Raw genomic sequence first — 27,936 nt, forward strand, 5'->3', positions numbered from 1 at the left:
CCGCATATAGTCAGCTATAAAAGGCCCCGATAAGACAATCTAAAACAATTCAAGCGAGAAAACTAACGGCCTTATTTATGTAAAAGAAAAATGAACAAAAACAAATGTGTAACACATAAACAAACGGCAACCACTGAATTACAGGCTCCTGACTTGGGACAGGCATAAGGTTCATCATAACAAATGGACAAATATGGCCGTATTTTAACCTCAAAAACTACTCTGTGTACAGACTTACCTGTGCTGTTTGAAAAGTTTTAATGCCTAGCATCCACTAGATATATAAAAGTTAAATGCATTTTGTGTTTAAGGAAGATAAAATCTTTCTTGGTTTTTGCTGGGCATTTTTTTTCCTTTTTTCAGAAGGTGCAAAAATAAACAAACACCTGCATTACTTTGATACTGTCCACTCACTGACTCAGATAAACTCTTTAACTCACCTATAGTTGTGAAGATACCTGATGTCCAGGTCAATTAAGGACAATGAAAACAATACAAACCGGTTTTTTACCTGAGGGAGCATCTCATAGTTGTTCCACAACTTAGTCAATTTTCACACCTTTTGCATGAAGGAAAAAAAATGCCCATCAAAATCCAAAAGAGATTTTATCTTTCTGAAACACAAAATGGATTTAACTTTTTTATATCTAGTGGATGCTAGGCATTAAAACTTTTCCAACTTTACAGGTAAGTCTGTACTCAGAGTAATTTTTGGCATGTAAATACAGCCATATTTGTCCGTTTGTTATGTATGTTCAGATATTAGAAGTGTGATTGTATCGAGTACACCTTTTGGATTGAAATATGGTGAGTGCGAATTCAATTGAAGTTAGTGTACATTGTTTGATATCTTCATTATTTTAAAGTAGAAATCCAGTGAAAGATAAGTTTATCATACATTTTAGCTGTTTTGAAATAGCGTGAGCATGACTTAAACGGTGACTGACAACACCCTGGTGTTAGTGAGTAAACGATCAACTAAAGGCAAGTATGATAATTCCATCATGTTTGCAAAACAAAGAATCCGACAAGGAAACTAAAAGCGCCGTATGAATAAGGCGATTTTCTTGGTTAAACTTCACTGGTTAACCCCAGAACCATATTTTGAAAGACTGAGATGCAGATCGAATTACTTTCTCAGTTATATGACCGAATGGGATCAAAAACTAAAGAGTAGCAAAACTTAATTCTAAGGTATACTGTACCTAGAGACTTGGACACTTATTATCTTAGTGACTTCTAAATGTTATCATCGGAGACTGACAATACAAAAGCAGCGGTATTAAGGCATTTTTGGAGTGGACCCCCTTTTTTAAAATTTGGTTTTTACATTTTTTTTTTTAAACTTTTTTATAGTTCAACTTATATCAACTTTCGGATAGAGGGAACAGTTTTTTTTTACTAATATTGTTAAATCACATTGAAAAGATTTTAAACACCTTAAATAAGTGAAACTAAGTTAATATAAGTTGAAATATGAAAAAAAAAATATTTTCAAATAAATTATATAAAAAAAAAAGAAAAATAAAAAAGGGGTGTCATTTCCACAAACGCATGTAGTACAAATGTATCTGTCCATTGCTAAGTATATGAAAATTCTATTGAAAAATAGTTCAGAACCTTGAAAATTTACTCGTTTTCCATGATCTGGCATTAAGATTTGTTTTGCATTCAGACTATAAGTCACTATTTCAATTTGAAAATGTAAATATGAAAAATATATGCTTTTGGGTCACGGATGATACACCAATAAGTCGTTTAGTATATAGAGTTTGGTTTAGTATCTAGAACATTATTAACTTTAAATGCATAAAAACAGATTCTGGAGTTACTGTTGTATGTATTAAAAGCTAATTTGAAGCATGCATAATAAACTTCGCCACATTCTTATTTCCCCCCCCCCCCCCCCCCCCCCCCTTTGGCACAAATTGTGACAGGGGAATATTAATATGTTCCCTTTGGTCTTCGTCGTAACGGCAGTTCAATTCAATTCTGTATTACTTTGAGCAAATGATGTTCATCAGCACAAGTAAAATATATTTGCAAATACAATATATCATAAATAAATACATAAAACATACATAACTGATAAATGAATACATCCGAGAAGAATACTGATCTATATTAAGTATTGGTAACTTATAACATGTCATCTGTTCTACGTTTAAATGCATGGAAAAGAAGTTGAGTTAGCGCTAAAGTCAGGCGTACGTTATGCTGTGCGGGATGTACAAGTTTACAGCCACGTCCGGTTATAATGTATACAACATAAATCTAATCTCTCTTGTATAGTGAGTGCCGAGTTCTCTGCACATTAAAACATGAAACTCGTCGAGGGGTTCGTAGGATAACTGTTGCGAGGTAAAATATTCGTCCTTATTCTATATACCCTCATTTTTCAGTGGCAGTTAAAATTTCTCCGATCTTCATTTCAGATATCCTTTACTACAAGACCTACCTATTGTATATCCTCAAAGTATTTGCCACTGGACGTTTAGTAACCAATAATAAATCAATCTTATATACCTGTTTCTTTTCTGAAACCGGAATATCAGAAGGTTTCGTTAGTTCATGTCCCTCGTATTTATTTTTTCATTTATTAATTTGAAATATATTATGCCGTTTATTTCCTCGTATGAGTTATTTTGGGCCTTTTACAGTTGACTTATGAGGAGGGGTTTTGAGGATGCATAAAAAAACCGTTAAAAAAAATTCCAGGCAGAAAATATGAGTACTAATCTTTCAATCTTTGAAAGTTTGCTCATTTCACTTCATGTTTGCTAATTGTATGCTTTTAAAATACACCACCGCCTACAATAAATTCTAACCCCTCTTTTATTTATAATTTTGATTGTCCCTTGATATTTCCTTACTTTGATTACCTTTTATTTTTACCATTCTTAATTTTTTTACAACACAAGAAGTGTTATTGATGATTAATGTCCAACAGCAAGTATTACACGCATGACATACTAGTTGTAATGTGATATGAAAACGAACATATGAATTCACTAGAACGAATAAATAAGTAACTATACAAATACTTATTTCTAATTCTTTAACACGTCTTACAGAAGATTTAATCAATGTTGTCCCGCCCATCAGAGTCCCGCCCTCGGAGCATTCTACCACAAGATTTGACTAAGTACACCTATATTGATTGAATATAAAGTAATTTGAATATTATTCTACTTTCATAATACACATATTGAAAATACTTTCATGATAAAATTTAAATGAAAATGAAAGTGTGTATATCATTTACCAGAGCACCTATAGATCTTTTAAATTATTTCACTGACTGTGTTGATGTTATTGATATATAAAGACAGTTTATCAACAAAATCAGCAATTTAAGTGTTATACATGATAAAAAGAACCGAAACTAGTGTATATCTATTCACAATAATGTATAATAGACAACTTTCGAGTTCATCCGTCACCGGAAAAAACTCGTCAATTATACGCGCCTTTATCATCGTCATTTGTGCGTTTAGGGGCGTCGTCACTTCCTTCCAATGTTGAGCGAGTGGTTGGAAAACTATAATTCTATATTGTACGAATTATTCGGCAAATTGAATTCTCAAAATTGACAATCAACACTGCTGCCATTAGGGAAATGTCAGTAAGTACCTACAGAGCAACCATTATTTCTAGTTTATCCTGCACAAAGACGATCACTAAGACGCTTGATGAACGTAAATAGTGCAGGGATACAGGCGAGCCCCTCTATCTGGTAAATGACGTCATAAAGGCGTGTATAATTGACGAGTTTTTGCCGGTGACGGATGAACTCGAAAGTGGTCTATTGATCTGGATTTAAAAATAAATAATCTACGTGTCAAAGATTATTAAGCAACACGGATGTAAAATCGAAGAGTTCGAAAGGAAAGTTAAAAGATGGGAAAGGTATTTATAATCTTTATTATAAGGCTTTAATTGGTGAAGTAATGTTATTTATCGACTTTACTTTGTATTGTGTAGTAAATGTCCTCAGTGAATATCACGTCACAAAACAAATCATAAGTTAAAGTAAGAGGTTTGTGTACATTGAACACTCGCAAATATTAAAGGTATCCAGTATAATATACTAGACATTGGTAGCGAAACAAGACAAAGGGTATAGGTCAAAGAAACCACAATAAAACTAGTAGAAAGGATTTCTAGACGGTAATCTATGAATGGAATATATTAATAATAAGCTAGCGATTCCATGCCAGCACATGGCAAACTCTGAATCGTGTTAGGTATATATTTAACACAGATAATACTTAAGAACTGCAGACGATACATAGTCCTTGAATGGTTTTAGGGTTCATCTGCACAAACAACAAGCATACGTAGGGCAGCTATATGTCACGCGAAAATAATTAAAGCTTCTCTGTACTATATATTGTTACGATGGAAATGTATTACAAGAGACCTGTAGCGAACACACTTGTCAGATTCTTAAGCATAGATATTCCAAGCATTTTTTTTTTATCGAAGATGTCCCTCGAATGCGTTAATGTCTTAATGACCAACCAATCAATGGATGTATGAAGGTCGTGAATATGGTGTTTTTATCTAACTGTACAAATAATATCCATGTCGACATTAATTAAAATACCACTAAATCATGGATCCATATAGTTTAAAATGTAAAACTAACAATTATTAGGTGTCATCGTTGTAACCTTTTGAATTCAACAGTTCATATATAAAATGCATTTGCAGTCAAACCCCCCCCCCCCCCCCCCAAAAAAAAAAGTACAAATAAGGACAAGTTGTAATACTAAACTAGAGGAAAATCTAATCGGAAAGTTCATAATCACATGGTAAAATCAAATGATAAAACGCATCAAAAAGGTAAGAACAAGAACTGTCATATTCCTGACTTGGTACAGGCATTTTCAAATTTAGAAATATATGAATTAAACCTGGTTTTATAGCGCTAAACCTCTACTTTTAATGACAGTCTCGTCAAGTCCCGTTATATTTACAACGATGCGTGAACTAAACAGACATAATAAATAAAATAGTCAAATGACTAATCCCAATAGATCGATATTGAGCAAAAAAAGTAAACCAAAAAATTAAACTCAGTCAAGACGTAAATTACCATTATATAAGAGTGCTTGCAGTTATTTAAAGCTGAATTAACACCAACTTCAACTAACAAAAACCATCTAGTTTTTCATAATTTCAGATTAGTTGTAACAACTTATCCAATCTAGATTTATAAATTTTCAGAGAAAGGGAGGCAACACTACAACGAAGAAACGACCAAAACATGACAACAATCAGCATGGAAACAAAGAAAAGTCTGACGAAGCAGAACAAAAGAACCAAAAGGAAGAGCAAAATGAAAACGAAAATGTAACCTTTCTTACTACATGCTTTAGACGATTTAAAGGAATGTGTGAATTTTTATTTTGTACGATGCCGATGATGCCTTTTAAAATTGCATATATGGTAAGTAACATCAAGTATGGAAAAATGATGAATCGGTAACTTTTATATGGTGTCCGATTTAGTTGTTTTTTTGTTCTTTCGTCTGTCTATAAGTATGTGCAACTCATCTCTGGATAGTTACTAGATTTAACGGAAATGTTAATACCTTCTTAAAAACCAAGTATAGAACTTATTTCTGTTTTCCAAGACAAACATCTAATCGAACAACTCCACTGTTATAAGCATTCATATGCATAACAAAGGTACACAAATGTCGCCTTAATGTTTTATGCGGAATTCATACTGTTACTTTGCAGACAATATTTTGTTGAAAATGTTGAGTCAACATCTGTTGTAAAAAATTTGAAAGCCAAGAATGTAAAAATAGCTAAACACTTGTTGAGCTATATAACCACTAGATATATAGGGACATACATAAATAGCATGAGTTACCTTGAGGTCAACATTGATAAGGTAAGTTGAAAATTGAATTTCTAGATAATTTGAATTAGCATCCGAAATTTAATAAAGGTATGTAATAAAACATGTTGGTTACAAAGCATTGATTACTGAGCTAACAATACCCCAGGGACTAAAAGGCGATATGAACCCAGTGTAAAATATATAGAATCAACACCTTAAATTATCAGAATTTTAGCATTAAAAGGTATATTTGTGATATTATGAGGAACATTTCAAACACAAACGTCTATTTTTTTGAACAGAAAACAATGTTATGACAAAAATACAAATAATAACAAAACAAATAGACACACTTTCAATTTGACTTGTTCAGATCATAAAGAAATGATGCACGAAGTTCGCTTGTTAATATGAGCAGCTGTTTCAATCACATAATACCAATAACGTTTTTCATTTTAGATTATGATTTGTATTTGGACCAATTTTTGTGCTATTTGTGGAAAATTTACAACGATGTTCAGTACTAGTTTAAGGTAAAAAAAAAATAGAGTTAAGATTTTTGGTACTGTAGATATATAAGAACATAAAGTTATAACTTGTAGTATAATTTGTGAAAACTATCTGACAGGTGAGTTTCGACGAACGCCAACACATTCCGAATAAGCACACACTTAAACATATGTCTAATTAGATATAAGGAGATGTGGTATGAGTGCCAATGAGACAACTTTCCATCTGAACAACAGGTTCCTGACTGAGGACAGGTGCAAACAGATGCAGCATGTTTAAACGTTTAAACAGATAACCTTCACCCTAACCTGAAATAAAAGTGTAACATCACAACATAGAAAAAAGACACACTATATAAATAACACATAACTGAGAGGGTGATAGAGCAGATTGATACCACGAGAAAACATTGTCAACCGCGGCGAAGCCAAGGTTGACAATGCCTTTTCGAGGGGTTCCAATCTGCTCTATCACCCTCTCAGCTATGTGTTATTTAATTTATTATACTGAATGTCCTATCATTATTGGTTTTTTACAGATTACTTTTATTTTAAAAGTATTTTCTATGACGTCACGTTCATAACAACGTTACGGGCATTTGAAAAAACAACAAAAGTAAAGCAAGATGTTTTATTCTATTTATTTTACTAGTAACAGTCGATAATAAAATCTGAGCCAAAACGTAGAACTTAAGCATTGTATTTAATTCCTTGATGTAAATTCAATTCATTGTTCCTTGAATTGTCGATTTCTGATTGGTCTAGACGAGAGGGTAACATTGAAAAAAATTGTCACCCGCTCATCCATGTGATAGAGTAAATTGACACCCTCGTCTTAGCCAATCAAAATATGACATTTTAACGTGAAGTATAATAATACAAAATATCAATTAATATTGCTGAACTAAATTTATAGACATATAAGTAAAAGCAGGTAAACATGCACTTAACGAATACATGTCAGTGTTAGTTAAAATGAACAATTAATATGAGTCTTGAAACTCTTTTACAATGACGAACTATTCTTAAAAGAAAAATCCCAAGAATTGTGTTGAGCGATGAGAAAAATCTCATTTAAACAACAAGTGAATGCGGTCTTATGTGTTATAACCCCACCCCCGAAACCTCGAGAAAAATAAAGTATACATGTATATATGAATCATCATAACCGTCTGTCTGTTCATATCCATCTTTTGTCAGTCTCTCTTTTTGCGCGGCGCATAACGTCTGTGCCTTAAAACTGAGGTTATTCAACCTTGGTATAGTGTTGCACCATGGGCTTAAGGTGTGAAATATAGCAAAGTCCTGTAACTCTAGCATTGACTTTGTCCTTGGATCCTTATGATACAAAAACGTGTGTCTTGCTAATTACTTTTGAACTGTAAACCTTATTTCAATCAAACCTGGTATGAAGATGAATTATTTGATTTAGATGTTTCATGTGTCATTTGCAAAAGTCAGAATACTTCCGAGTCAGTATAGTTCTGTTATACTGACCATGTGTTAAACTACCGAAGATGCATAGACAATATAAAATGAATTGATGGATGAAAGCCAAACATATGTTATATTTAATTTGGAAGTTTGGTGTATTACTACTTCTATGCGGAAGCCCTAGCTTAGTTAAAAAGAGTTACAGAGTGTATTACTTTTTAAATAATCGAATTGAAAGATTTGCGATACACTTGATACTTTCTGCTTTGTAGACGTAATAAAAAAGAAGAAAAAAAGGAAACTCAAGAAGAAAATGCAGTTGTCAAGACCAGGTACATGTTCAAAATAATACACTCAACTTTGAATATTCAATCATGCAGCAACTCAAACTAATTGCAGATTTAACTTTCTACTATTACAATATTTACATTCTAAATAATAACTAAAACAGATAACATATTCAATATATAACTTATTTATCAACATTACATATGTGTTTATAGTTCGGAGTCTCAGAAAAATTCACAGAAGAAGAAAAAACATGGACAAAGAAACAGACTACTCCCTAAAAGGTATACTAATTAAAGAATTTTGATTAAGAAATAATGGAATATTTGTACAAATAATATTAGAAATATTAGTAATGTAGTTGCCTCGGATATGTTTCAATTGTCTTAGCAAAATTTTTTCACCTTCCTCATTAAGAAATGATTGAATGAAACATACCAATGAATTCTTGTCTGTGGTTCTCTGAAAGCAACATATCATTTATTAAATTGTTTTATAAAAGAATCACCGAGTACTATTTGTCGTTGCGACAGCATAAAACTATCATAATTGGTAATCCAAGTAAACTTCAAACTTAACTTTTTATTCGTTTGTTGAAGGTTTATAGAAACAATATGAAACCGCTCATTAAAATCACCCCTTTGAATAACTTGTTTAAACATTTAGGATGAAATAGGTTTCAATCTAATATGTCCACCATTTACTAAAAGTAGGGAATAATGTACAATGAATGCATCGTCTTGTATCTTAAAATCCGTTGAACGTAAAATCTGGCAAGAGACCAATGATTGGCAAATTGCTTTTTGTTTTTACCAAAACAGCCAAAGACGACGGCTTAGCATTATATCCAAATTCTGACATGATGTTTAATTTTCTGAGTTTTGTTATTATTTCATAAAATGTTTTAATTAGTAGACACTTTAAATGGCACACATGATTATCGAGACAAGGCCTACGAAAATTGCTATGGACCTTACAAGTTTTTGAAGGGATAATGGCCTCTAGAAAATTTGCATTTATAAAACCATATTTATTGAATATTTCTTGAATACACTTAAGGTGTGTGTGTGTGAGGGACGGGGAGGAATTGCACATTTATACTCGATTAATAATGTTGCCCTTGGGATTCTCTTATCCCACCTTTTTCATGTGATTTATATTCTAAAACTGTTTACTTTTCATGTACACAAATGTTTTTTTACCATATTAGTTGTGTTTTGTGTGTTGTGTTGGAAACGTGAAATACCAAAGTGTTAAAAGAGGGAAAATGTGGTTCGATCAACATTAAAAACGACGGACGAAGACTTTATTGACTTTTATGTTTTTATGATAGTAACGCCATCCGTATAGTCACCTATTTTAAAGCGTTTCAATGTGACATATTCAAGAGGAATTTTCCCCTAAATACCTTTGTGTAAAGGTATATAGGAAAAAAAATCTGAGTCGAATGCCATCTCTATTTATTTAAAAATATGTAAAACATTCAAGATATTTTTATTTCTAAGCACAAGCGAGTCGAATGGAAATCTGAATCTAGTTGAGAAAGAAGAAAAGACAACATTAAAAAGGTTAGTCTTGTTAGTCATGCTGTTGTGAAAAAGTAAAGTAGCAAATATAGCTTACTCCAGGGAAAATCTCAAAACAGAAAGTCCCTAATCAAATGACAAAATCAAAAGCTTATAAAAAGAGTAAAACAAAAAAGAAAAAAGAAAAGAGAAAAATGGCAACGTCATTTTACAACAGGAAATATAATGCTTGCGATCGCAGTTTCGAAATCAGAATGAGTAGTTATTTTTTATAAAGATATTTGTTCGGGAAATATATTAATGAGTCTACTTGGATGATAAACAATTCTTTAAAAGAACGAGCTTATAATTGATCACTGAGACGGGTGCTAAGTATTTGTTTACACGTCTGGTATATAAAAAAAACAGATTTCCATTCATGGCTGAGTTTTTAGCTTATATTTAATCAACGAAATATATATTTCTCATGTTCTGCATCTAAAAGCAAACACCATGAAAATTAAAGATAATTCTTTAAGTTTAAAAAGTATTTAAAAAAAGACCGAGAAGAAAATTATAACATTACAGATGTACAAAATCTTAAAGGGTTGCTGTATTTTGCAAGAAAAACATGAACTTAAAAACCATTCCTAATTATATATGTTCATGATTAGTTTTTTTTTTATCCATCATTCACTTGGTTTGCTTATTTTTAATGGAAATTATGCATGATAAAAAATAAGAATGGAAATGGGGAATGTGTCAAAAAGACGACAACCAGACCATAGAGCAGACAACAGCAGAAGATCATCAACAGGTCTTCAATGCAGCGAGAAATTCTCGCATCCGGAGGCGTCCTTCAGATGGCCCCTAAACAAATATATATACTAGTTCAGTGATAGTGAACGCCATACTAAACTCCAAATTGTACACAAGACACTAAAGTTAAAAATAATACAACTTCAAAACTAACAAAGGCCAGAGGCTCCTGACTTGGGACAGACGCAAAATAGCAGCGGGGTTAAACATGTTTATGAAAGCTCAACCCTCCCCCTATACCTTTAGCCAATGCAAAAAAGTAAACGCACAACAAAACGCACATTAAAATTCAGTTCAAGAGAAGTCCGAGTATGATGTCAGAAGATATATCAAAGAAAATAACCAAAATGATAATTATACATAAATAACATCAGACTACTAGCAGTTAGCTGACATGCCAACTCCAGACTTCAATTAAACTCATTGAAGGATTATGTATTCATCATATGAATATCAGGCACACTCCTTTCCGTGAGGGGTTTAGTATCATACGATCATAACATACATGAGGTGAACACAATCCGTGTCATGCCAACAACGTTTTTTTTAAATAATGCGTTTAGTTCCGATGCAAAGACCTTATAAGTGAATCAATATTAACGCCAACATATGAAATCTTTAATGACCTGAAAACAGAATCATAACTATATCCATTCTTAATAAGTCAATTTAAGGTTTTGTTAGCTTCTGAGGTGAATACTGACATTTTTGTGCTTTATAAAAGAATATTCCATAAAATATTGGATGTGAAATACCTGAGCGTATAAGAAGTTTGCATGTTGAGCTATATTTACGAATGACGTCCTTATACCGATGATAAAATTTAGTAAATGTTTTGACTAGTTTGTGATATCGAAACCGTGGTGTTATAATTTTTCAGTAATACATAAATTTTTCTGGTTAAAATCTTAAACATTGTTACATACACGAGCGAATCGTACAAGTTGAGATATATAAACACCGTAAGATGGCGACAAGCGAACGTCACCATCTGAAAATGGATAATTAACGATAGGAAATGAGATATCATCTCTTTAATCATAAATTTTAGTATTTAGCTTTCCATTAATGATATATATATCAATATAGAAGAAAGGGCAGTGGTCATTGTTAGTTTTAGCTTTATTTAAAGTGAGTTCAACAGGATACATTTCTTTAGTATACATACTGAAGTCGTCATTATTGAGAGCCAAACTACCACTATATATAAGTCACTAGACCAAGCTGTCAAGCATTTTGTATTTCATCCCTCAAAAATATTTCAAAAACAAAACAGGAATATGGCTAAATGTGTTGAAATCTGTTTTTAATGTCACACTAATTTTAGAAGTTCGTGTCCTAACTGTTTTCCTCATCGGCAAGTGATGAACGGTAAAACATAATTATATTGTTAAAATATCAAAATGAGAATTTGATACCTTTCAATATCCACTCTCGTTATTCAATTTCGATTAAAGTTATTAACCGACCAAAGGCTCGTTTTTTATTATATTGAATTAAATTCTAGAAGTTATCAAGCGGTATCTAATTAAAACTCGGTATGAAACTTATATTTTCAGAATTACACCACACGATGAAGTACTTAAAACTTTGGAGTCACAGAAGAATAGTGCGTTGACCAGGTACATGATATATATACCTACAATGTTCAATAAATTATGTCGATGTATGGCTGTCTAAGAATTTAATTTTGACATGTTTATTTATTTATTCTAAAAAATGTCAATTTCGATATTTGGTCATAGTTGTGAAACTTTAATTGAAAAGCAGCAAGAGGAAAAGGTTAAGGTTTTAAATTTTTTTAAGCGAACAAAACAAAGTATGTAGATTCACTGAAGAAAAAATAATTTGAAAGGATATGATTTAGTCTTTTTGCGAATGCTTGTAAAACAGTCGGAGGATATAAAGATGATATAAGAAACTCCCAAATCTAAGATAAAGTATCAGGCTTTGACAAAAAAAACCGACGAAAGAACAAAAAGTTCATAATACACTACATAGAACATCGAAGAGAAATAAGAACACCAACAAAAACTGAAAGTGATTATTGTGCTTAAGTTTGATAAAGTCTTTCGATTGTGTCAATATGAAGAAATCAAAATCAAATGTAATTCATACACTAGTACTTTTGGAGCCCTTTACAGCTTGGTGCTCGGTGTAAGCCAAGGCTCTGTTTTGAAGGTCATACCTTGACCTACATTGTATAATGGTTTACTTTTATAAATTGTAACTTGGATGAACAGTTGTCTCATTGTCACTCATACCACATATTCATTAAACTAATGACGTATCAAATTATCTAAATACGTCGATTTATACATTACTTTTGTCTAAAAATACTTATATCCATTAGTAATGATAAGTTAATTGTTCACGTCAACAATATTTTGACTCTTTTGTGTAGTTGTTTCATTGACAATCATACCATACCTCCTTATTTTCATAAGGTTTTATAAAACGTATCCACCATAAAATCGGTATCAAATATTCAAATATTCATACGATTGATTATTCGTTGTTATATATCACTTGACAATCTTATAAACAAGGAATTTGATATTCTCACGTTTAATATTCATGACTAGTTTAGGTTTTGAGACTCGGCGTGATTTAAAAAAAAGTTAAATTTAACCAGGCTGTATGGTTTGTGAATAATAGTCTCTTTACACATCATTTTAACCTTACAAGATATGATAAATCCATATTGAGAATATTAAAATTGGTTAAATTGTAAATTATCAAAACATACATCCCATACAAATTGTTTTAAAGAGTAAAAGAAATTGAGACACAACTGAATTCGACAGACAAAGAGAAGAATGCAGTCTTAAAAAGGTAATGTTTACAAGTTAAATTAGAAAAGTTTCACAATTGGTTGCAAGATTATTATTATTTTGAATTCCAACATTTCAATACAGGCATGAGGTAATATTTTATAAACGTTATAATGATTTTTTTCAGAAACATTGGAAAAAGCTACTTCCCCGATTATTACACAAAAACCTTTGTTTAATTAAAGTTTGACTTGTTTTAAAAAGGCAACAGCAGTATACCGCTGATCGAAAGTCATATATCGATTAAGAGAAAACAAATACGGGTTACAAACTAAAACTGAGATAAACACATTAACTATAGGAGAAAACAATGTAACAACAGAAACACTGATAACAACTGTCATTTTCCGGATTTAGTACATTGATCACAAATTGTTTTCAAATTTTTTATGCCAGCAAAAAATTATATTGTCATTGTTGGCCAGAATTGCAGTGTTCGTCGTTGACTGTAATATTTGTCATGTGATTAAGATTTCGTGTCAGTTCTTTATGGACACTTTACCAAATTGTCTATAATTAATAGATGTTAAACGCACAAAGAACAAGGCATTTGAACAAACTCCAATGTTATTTTAGTACACCGATTCTAAATTTATATTTTGATGATTAGATTTTTTTACATACCCAACTATATCAGTCCTATTCAGGACCGATAACTCTGTCGATAGATATTATAGGGTATACAGTAACAATCAATATTGTTAAAACCAGATCAATCGTATCATACGTCTCTGCTGGAATGTAAACAATAACTCTTTGTTTAACACAATTTAAACTTTATATCGATTCATTGCCTAGATTTAGCTTTATATCGATTGAATTAAAAAAAAAATAACAATAAAATCATATAGTCAATGATCGAAATTCATTTAAATTAAAATTTGAATCAGGATATTTCTTTGAAATAATTATAGAAACATATAAATATTTGAATGCCTTTTAAGCAAAAAAAATTTTATTTAAAGAAATTTTCATAATATTAATATTCTCCTAAAGTTTATTATGAACCATACTTCTTCTGATTTGACACGGGAAGGAGAATATATTTATTTGTACATTTATGAAAACTTTTGTATATCCCAAAAAAAAAAGTAAAATCACAAAAATACTGAACTCAGAGGAAAATCAATTTGGAAAGTCCATAATCACATGGCAAAATCTAAACTCTGGCAATACATGTATACACACTGACAGGATGTTGAATGTCACCTGGTTGCTTTTGGTTTGCACGTCTACCTGACACTATATTATGATGTAACATTTAACCGAAGTTAGATTTCACCTGTTCGGTCAAGGAATGTAAAGGTATAGAATATTTATCTATTATAATTGGACATCGTTTTTTTCTCTTAGGATGATTTTTTTTTCTAAAAGGAATGTTGAATATATATTTCTAAAGAAGAAAAAAAATATACAGAAAACTTAAAAAACATTTTAAAAACATTTAAAAAAAACCCAAGAGATTCTTTTTTATTATAGATATTGTAAACTATTTTCTGGTAATAGTATCGACTGGATAAATATCTGTCAAAATAAATGTTCCTATGTCACACTTAAAATATTTTTTTTATTGAGAAATTTTGAAATCAATGATATCGAAATATCACTAAAGGAAAATAACAGAAACATCAGAGATTCTTTATGAAAAATTAGATATAATCTAGGAAAGTCTTACTATAGAAATCATTGATTTGATGCAACATTTCCATATGATACATCAGCCGCCATTTTGAAAAATCTCGGAAAATTCCCTTTTTTAAATCGATGTTTGACCGAATTTGTCCTGAAATTAAACTGTTTTAAGTAGTATTTATCGCCAGCTATATGTTTGAATATACTTGATCGATTTGCAAAGTTTGTGTTTTATTTACAGAATTTCTTTATTTGTTGTAAAAGTAGACATGGGTATCGATAATTTAGCATTGAGTCAACGGAGAAATGACGAGAAAAAGTGCATGTTTTAAGATGTCGATTTGACCGAAATTAATCAAAAATTAAACTGTTAGGACCAACATTGTTTGATAGAAATATGTTTGAATATCAAGGATTGATTTGCAAAAGTAAGAAAACGGATCAGGTTTATGAGAAAATTAAACTTTATTGAAGCATATATGCATTTTATATGGGGAAATATAATACAAAATGGCGGCTATTATACGTCACAAAAGTCACGTGATGTCTAACTTAGTTGGATATGAACAGCATATTGGGTTTTTTGCTTGTTCATTTGACACCTATTTTACGTTTTCAATGGAAAGAATCACATTTCAAAATCAAGAAGTTGTTTCTTTAAATGACGAGATAATCACGTATTATACATAACAAAGAATTATACTTTTAGCTAATATTTTGTCTAAATTCTGACAGGTTTGTAAAAAAAAGAGAAGCAAATTAAATCAACAGCATTGAAGGGAAGAATATTATGTTTTTTTTTGGCTTATTGATTTTTAATAAATATTATCATACTATTCCATTTAATCAATTCATTAATAGAGTCACAGAATTCGAACAGAAATTGAAAGCTGCAGAATCAGACAAAGGAGATGCATTGAAAAAGTATGTTGCTTACGATGGTTAGAATAAACACTGCCTCACAGATGTGCGAACCCCAGATCAAATTAAACTGGAAGTAGCATTTACCTCACTATGAACCACCATATATCTCTTTAATTTGTAGTATAAAATCCACCGGATTATTAATGTTGTCCATAAAATTGAATAAAATTAGATCCATGGTTTCGTGTTGAAGACCGTACGTTGACCTGTTATGAAATAGAGAATGCAAACTTTTACAAATTGTGACTTGGATGGACAGTTGCCTAATTTGGCATAAATAACACATTTGTTTTTATATATTTACAGTCTTGATATAGAAATATCTAAAGAGGATAGAAAAGATCATTGGGTGTATATGCTTGGATTTACCTTCATACACGTGTTCTTATAGTCCTTCATTTTACCATATTTCCGAAAACTGCATGATATAAACGGCCTAATTTATGTAAAATGAATATGAACGAAAAAAAAAATATGTAACACATTAACAAACGACAACCACTGAAGTACAGGCTGCTGACTATGGAAAGGCACATACACACAGAATGTGGTTGGATTAAACATGAGAGTGGGATCCTAACCCTCCACTAACATAGGACAGCGGTATAAAAACAATACAACATAAGAACGAACTATAAAGATCAGTTGAAAAAAAGCTTAACTCATTAGATGGACAAAAACACAAGAGGACGTGACCGTGTACTTGTAAATCCCAACAACAAAAAGACACTAATATAGATCTGAAAGTTAACCGACAGATAGTTCAAAGTCACTAACAACTACTTAAAAAAATCATGCATTTTAGACTAAATTATCAATCAAAGAGGTATTAACCATAGAGAGCTCTTAATGTCTATTGTGTTATAATTTTGTTGCGTGGTTGCTTTTCGATGTACACGGCACTGCCGATGTGTTTGCATTGAAAGATTTTAAGTAAAGATTTATTAATTATAGTAGGTTTGTTCTGATTTGCTTTTTATATACTGTTTTTTTTTGTAGAATAAAGGAACTTGAGGCTAACATGAAATCGACAGAGAAAGAGAAGGTTTTAGCTGTAAAAAGGTAGTTTATACAAATCATTTGAAAATAAGAAGGAAACATCGTAAAAGGCATTTTCCAGATTACTAGTAGATATACCTCAAATAACATATAGTAAATATGATAATATATCCAATAACCACTCAAACTTCCAAAAAACAAAATAGTTTCATTAACTTGATGAAGGTTACACGTATGATACATTTCAAACTTTATGAATTATAATTCTGGCTTGGTATGTTGTCTAATTTGGTAACCAACACAGATGTAGGAGTATAACGGTTTATATTAGGATTTTGTTTGTTTAATAAATATAATTATAGAAATATTCTCTGAAATAAATTCATTAACAGAGTGAAAGATGTTGAACAGAAGTTGAAAGCCACAGAAACAGACAAAGAAGATGCTCTGAAAAAGAATGTTATGTAAAACAGTTACAGCATTTACCGCTTCATGCTCAACTTGATAAAGCTGTTTTTAAAAAATAAAAAAAGCTTAATCTTGACTAATATATATAGCCATACTCAACTTTAAAAAAGAAATATATTAAAGTCATTTCAAAAAGAGAATATTTGTACAATCTGGCCAAACAAATTTCTTTCTGACATATAACATAGGGCACATGTGTTGTTTATCTATTTTTGTGAGTAAGTGAAAACAATTTGAAAGCACTGTTGAACTTAACATGATACTAGTAGATCAGCATTTGTGTCACGAGAATAAATTTTCAGCCATTTATGGATGTAAAGAATAAGTGATTGTTAAAAAAATATATCGGTCATTTATTCAAAAAAACCGAAATCTACGTGTATTTGTTATTGATTGAAGACATTTTGATCATCATATCTTTTTATCAAGTTGATGATTACCTTTCAAAATAAATAAAGAGTTGTTATGTTGTATCTTAACGGGTTCAAAGTTACATTACAAGTACCGAACTCTTAAACACATCAAACGAAAGTCACAAACTTTACGTTTTATACTTAAAGCTTATACTTTGCCGAATTTTGCCCCTAGAACACAACTGAAGAGACAGTAATTGTCGAAATGCGAATATGTTCAATAAAAGTACTACCAATAGGTCAATACCTCTGATGTTTGAATGCAAGTAACAAAGCTAGGGTATCAACCGCCCAGTAACCAGAAATTCGGTACTGACATAATTGTCTGGTTGAGTTGTGTTGTTTTCAAGTTTTAGAATTTATTTTAAAGCAAGAATTATAATATCATATCCAATCAATCCATTAACAGAGTCAAAGATGTTGAAACGAAATTGAAAGCTAGTGAATCAGCCAAAGAAGATGTTTTGAAAAAGTATGTAACTAATTACAGATAGCTAGAGTGAACAATTGTTCACAGCGGTTTTGAACACCAAATGACATAAAGTTGAAAATTGTTTTGCATCCCTATTAATTAACAAATATATATTAAATTTAATTGTATAACACATACCGGAAATGAATGGTTTCGAGAAAATAAATCCAAAAACGTATCACCATGCTTATGTTAACCTCCTTTTCATTTTGATCATAGTACAGGCTGTTTTTGACCGACTTTGTATTTGATTGCCACCTTTTGTTTCATGTGGAGCAGGATATGTTTAGCCTTTTGGAGCACCTGCGATCACCTCCAGTTTTTTGTGGGGTTCGTGTTGCTTAGTCTTTAGTTTTCTATGGTGTGTCTTCTGTACTATTATTTGTCTTTTTTATTTTTAGCGTTGTAAATTTATTTTCGATGTATGAGTTTGACTGTCCCTCTGGTATCTTTCATCCCTCTGTGATATCTTATACTCATAGACAGATACACCATGTGCTTATGTGCGAGTCATGTAAACGCTGTTTCTTTTTGGGGGGAAAGTTGTTTTATATATATTTAATTCTTATAATTATTGACATTTGTCTATAACAGATTAAAAGATTTCGAACAGAAATTGAAAGCTACAGACTCTGACAAAGAGAATGCTTTAAAAAGGTATGAAGTTAAGGATCATTCAAACAAAAACTGATTTACATATCTGGAGCTTTGAGTGTTTCTAATGAAGTTAAACCCAGAAAAGCGCTTCGGATGCATCTAATATATATATATATGTCGGAGTCCATGAAATTTAACATAATAAGTATCATATCAAATCTTTAAGATCCACTAAGATCATGACAACTATCGTTTCTAACATATGATATGCTCTTTGGAAATAAAATTCATACACAAAAATCATTTTTTAAAGATGTAATGTCAACATTTATTTTGTCATTATAGCAGTTAAAAAAATTCATCGGTGCTTGTCATGTAAACGCGGTTCTTTCTTTTAAGTAATGGTTTGTTTAATATATATTATTTTAGTATTCGATGTCAACTTAACATGTTTTATCAAATTTAGTACTTACGATATTGTTTTCCATCCGTTCGATGTGTTTAAGCTTTTGCTTTTGCCATTTAGTAAGGGACTTTCCGATTTGAATAGTATCTTACGATTCGGTATTTTTGTTATTTTACTTTTCATATTACATATATATTAAAGTGATATTAATGTTTATATTTGTTTTTAACAATATACTTCTTATACTTTTGTTTTTGATAGAATAAAAGAATGTGAGGCAAAACTGAATTCAATCGAAAAAGAGAAGACTTTAGCGTTAAAAAGGTAATTAAACTTCCAAAGTATGTGTATATTAGATAATAAAAAGAGTGACACATACACCAAAAGCGGGACAAGTTGATCGACAACATATTTTTTTAGATTAGTGATTTGATATATCAACTGACAACCGGCATTACGATGGCTACTATGCCTACAAATTATGCAATCGTACGTGTTATTTTGTACTCATTTGATGCAGATGTCCAACAAAAACTTCTTCAAGGACAAAAAGCAAAACTCATTTACGAAGTTCTCTAATTCTATGGACGACTTCAAACTTGATTATTGTCAACTACTACCCTTTTCTTCGCCGTATCATCCCTCTAACTGATTAAATGGGGTTTACAGTTTTTATATTGATAAATTTACTCAATGTTATGGAGTTTTTAGATCTTTAGATACAAGAGAATACGTAGTAATCTAATCTGTGAGCTTACTATTTGCTTCGTTATTCCTATTCTGGATGGTGAATTTTTAACTGAGCGTCGATTTGAAAAAAAAAGTAAAAACACAAAAATACTGAACTCCGAGGAAAATTCAAAAAGGAAAGTCCAAAATCAAAAGGCAAAATCAAAAATCAAACGAATGGATAACAAATGTCATATTAAATTGAGACTAGTGATGCAAGCATAACATGAGATCTTATCATCTTGACGTTTATCGTCTCGCTCTTGTGCAATCATGCAAATCAAATCACGTTTTGTTTTACACCTTGGTTTGCTCTCAATCGATTTTTGAGATATGAACAGCGGGAAAATTGTGTCATCTTAATCTAATACTTTGGCACAAAGGTAGATGAACATTAGTTTATAATCAGTTTTGTGTCAGTGTTGTGGTGTAAGTCGAAGGCTATCACAATTGTTACTTGATGAATATTTTGTGAATGATCTTTCATTCACTGATGTAAAACTTTTAAATCCATACAGCAAGGATTTTTGTACATCGGATGAACACGTTTTTGTTGTGAAATTTGTATAAAAAACACAGTTGCTAGTGAATTAGACACCCTATATATCGTTCTATGGCCTTTTAAAAATTACATCTAAAAATCCTAAAAGGTGTTTTGAACTTTATTGTGTTTAAAAGCATGACACATTTCAACCCAAAATATATTTGCACTTAAGATTTATACTCAATTTTTCTTTCAAACAGACTTATACAAAATCCGAAATTCAAATTCATTCAAGGATTAAAATGATTTCTTTGATGCAAACACTTGTTTGATAATAGTAAAAGTATAACAATAACTTTCATTTATTCATTAATAGAGTCAAAGATTCCGAACATAAATTGAAATCTACAGAATCAGACAAGGAAGATGCTTTGAAAAAGTATGTTACTTAATGTAGATAGTAAAACGCTTCACCGCTGTGTTAAATGCCAGATCAGTCTGGAAGTAGTATTTTACATAACCATTTATCATCATGCGATATCGAAGTTCAAAACTAACGGCACAATTAACTGTTGTATTTATAGAAAAATAACCAATGTATCAAAATAAATACAACAAGATTATAGAAAAAAATCAAAGATACCAAGCTTACAATTTAGAAGGCTGTATGTGCCATGCATCTGTCACAACATGATACACGAGTGTGCTCAAATCAAACAGTTAGAAGTTAAAATCCATAACAAGGTTAAAGTAAATTGCAAACTGTATTTCCAAAAAAGTTGTGCCACATCTTTCTTTGTCAGCTAATGCCCAATTTATTTAGATGTATTTCGTAAGTATAGTTTATCCTTGTTTGTGGAGAGCTTTATTTTTTTTAATATTACTTCTTCATTATTCGAAACAATTTGTTAATCTGAATTTCTTTTACACTTTTCTTTCTAAAAATAAAAGTAGAAAACGACTTCCACAAAAATGTGGTTAATAATTTTCCAACATATTTCATGAAAGTCTGACATTTAAAAAAAAAAAAACCTCTAAAAACGAGACAATCACAATACGTGTACAAATAAAAAAAAAAACCATGAGAGTTTCAATTAATTACTAAACAAAATTTTTAAAAAAGTAGAACATTTGGCATTAGGGGAAGAACATTTGATATTCTTGTCGATAATTCATTTCTCAAACATAATCATTTCCTGCATTTGTGTTTGAAGGATAACATTTCCATCCTGTTTTATTCATGTCTATCTATTTTACGCCTTGTAAAAGGCCAGACTATTCATTTTCAAAATCAGACAAACAGAACCCTCGAAAATCAACAAGTCGTGCCCTTATGATATAAATAATTTCATATCTCTTTTAGACTTAAACAATACATGGATGCAAATGCATACCTTCAGAGAGAGCATACAAATGCATTGGAAAGGTAATATTAAATATAAATATGTTTATTACATATATTGACATAACGGATTTTGTTTTGTAAATATACAATATAGCACCGTGTCTTTTATTTTCCCTACGATTCACTGTAATGGATGCCACAATTGTTTCTTTACATACAATGTAATATTGCAAGGTCTATCAAGTGTTGCACGAAATAAAATTCTGAAGTATTAACATCAATGTTTTTCAACAATCAAAGCTGCACTACATAGAAAGTATGATACTATCTACTCTAGATTTGGGGATATAGGGATACCAAACATTCCAAAGATCGATAAAGTAATTTTCTTCCCTTTAAGAAAAAGATAAGAAAGGTAGCAATAGTATATATAGGCGAGTATTTTAGGTCTGGTAATGATGCTATACGACAATTAAGTAATTTGTCACTGCTGTCTCCTTTTCAAACACGAAAGTTATGCGACGTAAATTGACCATGACGCCAACAATCCATAAAACAATCCATTCACAATATAATGCATAAATGCATTAACATAGTATGCGTTTATCCATGAAAATGCACTTTTGATTAATATACAGTGTTCACACGACTTCTTATGATAGACGTTTCATGATACAATATTTCAGAATAACAGAAGCTGAACAAAGTGTACGTGTGCTGTCTCAGGAAAAGTCGGATGCTTTAACAAGGTGGGTGTAACAGGTAGTCTTAAAATTCCCTTTGAATTATTTTTGAGACACAGATTAAAAGGAAAATCACTAAAACTTTAGACAGAAAAAAAACAACTTAACCAACAACCAACATGAGAAGAAAAACAGACGAACAAACAAAGATAAACAACTTAGTCGACATAGTCCACACATGTTGAACTGTTGCAAGCTAACAATATTATTAGTGTTAAACCAGTTTGTCCATACTATGAAAAGCTAGACGAGGCAGCTGCAAAAATTAAAGAAAGTAAACATTTATGAAATGATGAAAGCAAGACAATATACTACAAGTTGTATATTTCTTATATAGTTTACAAAAGTAATGAAATGTAAAAAAAAAATGGCTAGACTCTTTTAATTCATATTCCTGGATAAAGTTCATGAACTTATCTCTCAATTTTAAATATAATTCATATTGTAAATCTATAATGCCTTTTTAAAAGCAAAACATCTTGCACAAGGTATCACGATAAATAAAATGACAATGAAATAATGAATAGATCTTAGAGTTTTAAGACTTTCTTATCTCACTGCTGGTGGAGATTTATTTTCCCGAGGGTATCACAAGCCCAGTAGTCAGCACTTTTTGTGCTGACATGATTTATCATTAATATGGTAATATTTATAAGTTTACTGTTTACAAATTTTTGATTTTTTTTAAATACTAAGGCTTTTCTACCTCAGGCATAGATTACCTTAGCTGTATTTGGCAAAACTTTTAGGAATTTTGATCCTCAATGCCCTTCAACTTTGTACTTTATTTGGCCTTTTTAACTATTTTGGATTTGAGCGTCACTGATGAGTCTTATGTAGACGAAAAACGCTTCTGGCGTATATACTAAATTTATTCCTGGTATCTATGATGAGTTTATTTACAACCACTGGGTCGATGCCACTGCTGGTGGAGATTTATTTCACCAAGGGTATCACAAGCCCAGAAGTCAGCACTTTTTTGTGCTGACATGAATTGTCATTGATATGGTAATATTTATAAATTTACTGTTTACAAATTTTTGATTTTTTTTTAAATACTAAGGCTTTTCTACCTAACGCATAGATTACCTTAGCTGTATTTGGCAAAACTTTTAGGACTTTTGGTCCTCAATGCTCTTCAACTTCGTACTTTATTTGGTCTTTTTAATTTTTTTGGATTTGAGCGTCACTGATGAGTCTTTTGTAAACGAAACGCGCGTCTGGCGTATTTACTAAATTTAGTCCTGGTATCTATGAGGAGTTAATTTGACCGTAAACATTCAATTCAGCGTTTAAACCAACATGCATAGTTCATTTTCATATCAAATATCATCACAATCATCATCATTGCCTGTTTACGTTTGATGGACGTATATTACAAAACACAATTGGCATTCGAATATGAACCATCGGTGCTCCTTTTTTGTGAATAAGTTCCTTTCGGTTGATGCGACATTATTTACAATGCTATACGAACGGAACTACATGAGTAGAAAAAAAACCCAGAGTTAGCATTCTCCTTTAACTGCCTGTTTCACTATAAAAATTAAAGTTGGTCACAATATCGATCGCATCTATCCAATTTAACTTAAAACAAGGATACCACACATTTTAGTTTTCTACGTATGTGGTGTTTTGTTAACTGTTGTTTGTCGTTTAGTCATTTTTGGTTTTATATCATGGCATCGTCTGTTTAATTTCTTATATGTTCCTTTGGTATCCTTAGCGTGTCAATTTAAGTCTGCTTTATATTTTTACATGCATATGACAAATTGATAATGAAGATCGATTATTATCAAAACGTACGACTATAAAGATAATTTCAGTAAACCGAAGGATTTGCAATGAAATATCTGAAAAATTCGTATGTGTCAAATTTTATTAAAGATTGGAGTCTAGCTCATCTGACAACTGCGGCATACAACTTACACTGTGACCGCAGAGTTGACAGGCTATTGATAAACTACTTACACCACTGGTCCACCGATCTACAAACGCTTCCTAATTTTTGACTAATGATACTTTTTCTTTTCCTCAAAAGCGACATCACAAACATTCAACAACTTTTATATTAACGTAACGCAGCTTGGTGCGTGTATCTAGTAGAGCGAAAAGCTTTGACGACACCTGATAAAACAGCGTTCAGCTTCGGTTTATGGTTGGTTTCGAATTTTAGTCAATCTTTAGTTTATCTATGTACAGTTTTGTGGACTGCGTACGGAATTCGATTGCAACATTAATATCTTCAACTCCTTTCTTCGTTTCTTACTTGAATATCACATTATGTACAAATATCATTATGAGAAATTATAAATCATCTTAAATATGTAACTTTGCAAATATTGGTCAGGAAAAATAAGGCAAAACTAAATTCAGCATAAATTTCATTGTTATAGACTGAGTGATATTATGGGAACAAAGCTACGAGACAACAATCCTGCAATCACAGACTTAAATGATCCGAATCGACCAATGAAACTTGGAGATCAGTTTAGTGAATTGTATGAGAACGAATGGACGGATGCATATTCAGAAATATCGGATTGTAAAAGTCTTAATTTATCTGAAATTGAAACAATTGCGGTGCTTTTGAATATACTAAAGGTAAGAATTTTAATCAAAAACAAATGTCAAAGATATTAATTTTCTATTTATCTAACAAGCAGTCAACATAATTGAACATAAACGGATACAATATTGTAAATTAACATTTGCAAGAAGAAACTATCTAAAAAAATACAATTGAAAAATTTCTGTTTTATTTTCTCTCTCACATACTATACTGTATTATAACATCATATGACTCATAGGAGTCATTTTATTAAACAGGTCGAAGTAAAAATCAGTGTTGAAAAGGGTCATTTTTTTTTTATTGTTTATTGAATGGTAATTGAATCATATTTGTATTATTTTTTTTAGTTCAAATAACATTGCAAGCGCACGAATGGTATGATCGAGTGCATTTGAACAACCAATGAGTGTTCTCTTTGGTTTTTATTCTGTTATATATATATATTCATTAATTTTTTCTTTTGCAGGAAATATATAAAATATGTTCAGATGATATAGAAGAACAGTTGTCAGGGCATAAACAACTTGTAAATGTATGTTATCCGTATCCTGATTTCCTTTTATCTTATGAAAATTATGTATTATTTATAATCGTATATCAAACGACTACGGAGGTCTTTAATAGACGATTTATCAAAATACCTCATAAATATTTATCCATAAATTGATTGATTTACATGTCCTCAGACACAGTTAAGACATTGAAGAAAAAAACTAGTTATCCACATCAACCTACATTAGAGTAGATATGGATTCTTATTAGAATTCTATTCTGCAGTCTGTGACCCTCTACATTACAGTGTAATGTGGAGTGTAATACGCTGTGAACATCTACCCAAAGAAAAACTCACTTATTTTCCGAAATATGAATAAAATATGACTGGCTACAACTTTATATTTAAACAATTCATTTACACACTATAAAGCAATTCAAAGAAAAGAAGATTGGTCCAAAAAGAAGCAGAAAGGTTAGGTAAACAAAGCTTTTAAACAATCACAGATTAAAAGTAAAATACAATTTGTCGTAGATTTCAAAAATTGAAACGTGGACACAGCGATTGAACTTTTTACTTTGAAAATAAGTAATAACCGGGTTTCACATTAACCTTGTCAATTGTCAATACGAATTTTATGCATCTCGTTGATGGCGTGATAACTTTCTGTGTTTAGTGTTGTTAGCTTACACGGCTTAAAAATATTTTTTTAGGGCTTCAGTGATGACGAAATTGAACCATTCTTAAAGACAGCAAAAGATTCAGTGAAAACGAATGCCGCTAACTATATACCTCTTCTATACAAAGTAAGTTAGTTTAAAATAATTTAATTTGTTCACTGAATGTTATAAATTGAACAGATAATTGAACATAATATATTTAATTCGTTTGATTGTTTTTTCGATTGAGCATGACTTTTGTGCCATGGTATGACAGATTTTTTTTTCTTGTCGAATGTAGCCTCAGAACAAATAGAGATCCAACGAGTTCTTAAAAGGAGTATTGAAAAGACTGGAAATCATTGTTAGTTACGATTTAGAGTCGGTATCGGTACCTCACAGTTAACAATCGAGTTTGGAACATTTGAATTTAAAGCTGAATATATAGTTTAACAACCTTTCTATTGTCGAAGACAGTACATTGTCTTTCATATGTCTTTTTATTGTTTTGTTGAGATTCGGATCATTGATCTACACGGCAACATTTTATGCATTAACATATATTTAATTACAAAAACAAAAATGTGCTATCAAATATTCGAAAAGTCTAGAAATTTATCATAACTTTGCAGCTTATACTTGTTTTTTTTTTTATTATTACTTCTATTTAATCATGATCAGCTAGGAATACAATATATTGCAATTTTTGATAAATACAATCAATAAGAAATTCTGTAAAAAGTTTATGGAAAGAAAAGCCATAAATTGACCAACTAATGAATAATTGTAAGCTTAAATAGAGTTTAACAGTACATACATTTAGCGTTAGGTATATACCAGGTAAGCTTTAGAAGCTCTTGTGGGTTTCTGATTTTAAAAAAATGAGAAGATTGATTTGAATTTAATTTATATAAGAAAATCTACCAGTTCTCAGTGTACGTTTAATTGGTATTTTCAATTGATTTCTTTTTTACTTTTCAGAAAATAATTAGCAGTACATCAGCCTGTAAACTAGTAGCTCAATATAAAGATTTCAGTCTACAATATATAGAAAATTGTGTGAAAATTTGTTACTTCGCAGCAGTCCAAACCCCGCCTATGGTGATAGATTTTGAACCTGGACAAATGTTTGATAAACAATCATATAGGGAATATACCAGATCAGGCACCGTCGTGGAATATTTAGTCTGGCCAGTCTTATATTTACATAAAGGAGGTCCGATTCTATCTAAAGGTGTTGTGCAACCAAAAGAGGAAAATAATAGCAATAAGTAGTGAACTGGAAGTTACAATCTATAATACATATCTGTGATTTAATATTCAAAGTATTATTTTATATTCTTCTGGGAATATGTTTCCACTTTAAAATCTGATTGTACCAAATGAACACATATATCCGTTAAAATATCCATACGATGAAAATTCTAAGTGTCTAAATCATTGATAATTTTAATGCATTTAAAAGTCACATGCAATAGTTAGTGTAATGTTTAATACCTTAGTATGTAGTTTTAATCTATGAAATGTACCTCAGTTTGAAGTTTGACAACGATGATACCAATGGAAATTAAATTGCATTTCTCTTTTGTCAATATGTTGTTATTAGATTCCATGACAGAGTGTTCTACAATTCAATATGTATATTTTTTTAACAACAGAAATAAATATTTATTTCAAATATTGGCTTGTTACAATATCCTTCAGGAGTCCAAGCTCCTCCTGATGTTCCCTGTTACAATCCACTAATCACTCAGG

General features: G+C 31.0%; 1 protein-coding gene across 3 annotated transcripts; it reads left to right on the forward strand.

The window, feature by feature from the left end:
- The first annotated feature begins 740 nt into the window (after positions 1-740).
- LOC134695868 (myosin-11-like) lies at positions 741-27,861 on the forward strand. Of its 3 annotated transcripts, none has more exons than XM_063557329.1 (21): positions 741-807; positions 5,233-5,454; positions 6,316-6,389; positions 8,072-8,131; positions 8,303-8,371; positions 9,593-9,655; positions 11,971-12,033; positions 13,184-13,246; positions 15,739-15,801; positions 16,801-16,863; positions 17,193-17,255; positions 18,091-18,153; positions 18,748-18,810; positions 19,418-19,480; positions 20,746-20,808; positions 21,733-21,795; positions 22,401-22,463; positions 24,854-25,061; positions 25,496-25,561; positions 26,236-26,328; positions 27,163-27,861. In XM_063557329.1, the coding sequence occupies exons 1-21, from the start codon at positions 805-807 to the stop codon at positions 27,454-27,456; spliced, it is 1,845 nt and encodes a 614-aa protein (XP_063413399.1). In that variant the 5' UTR covers positions 741-804; the 3' UTR covers positions 27,457-27,861. The 3 variants fall into 3 exon arrangements, with proteins under 3 accessions (XP_063413399.1, XP_063413398.1, XP_063413400.1); XM_063557328.1 differs by lacking the exon at positions 741-807 and adding an exon at positions 3,808-3,909; XM_063557330.1 differs by lacking the exons at positions 741-807; positions 17,193-17,255 and adding an exon at positions 3,808-3,909.
- Positions 27,862-27,936: the final 75 nt, after the last annotated feature.

The sequence above is a fragment of the Mytilus trossulus genome, chromosome 14, assembly GCF_036588685.1.
Source record: "Mytilus trossulus isolate FHL-02 chromosome 14, PNRI_Mtr1.1.1.hap1, whole genome shotgun sequence".
Classification (NCBI taxonomy): Eukaryota; Metazoa; Mollusca; class Bivalvia; order Mytilida; family Mytilidae; genus Mytilus; species Mytilus trossulus.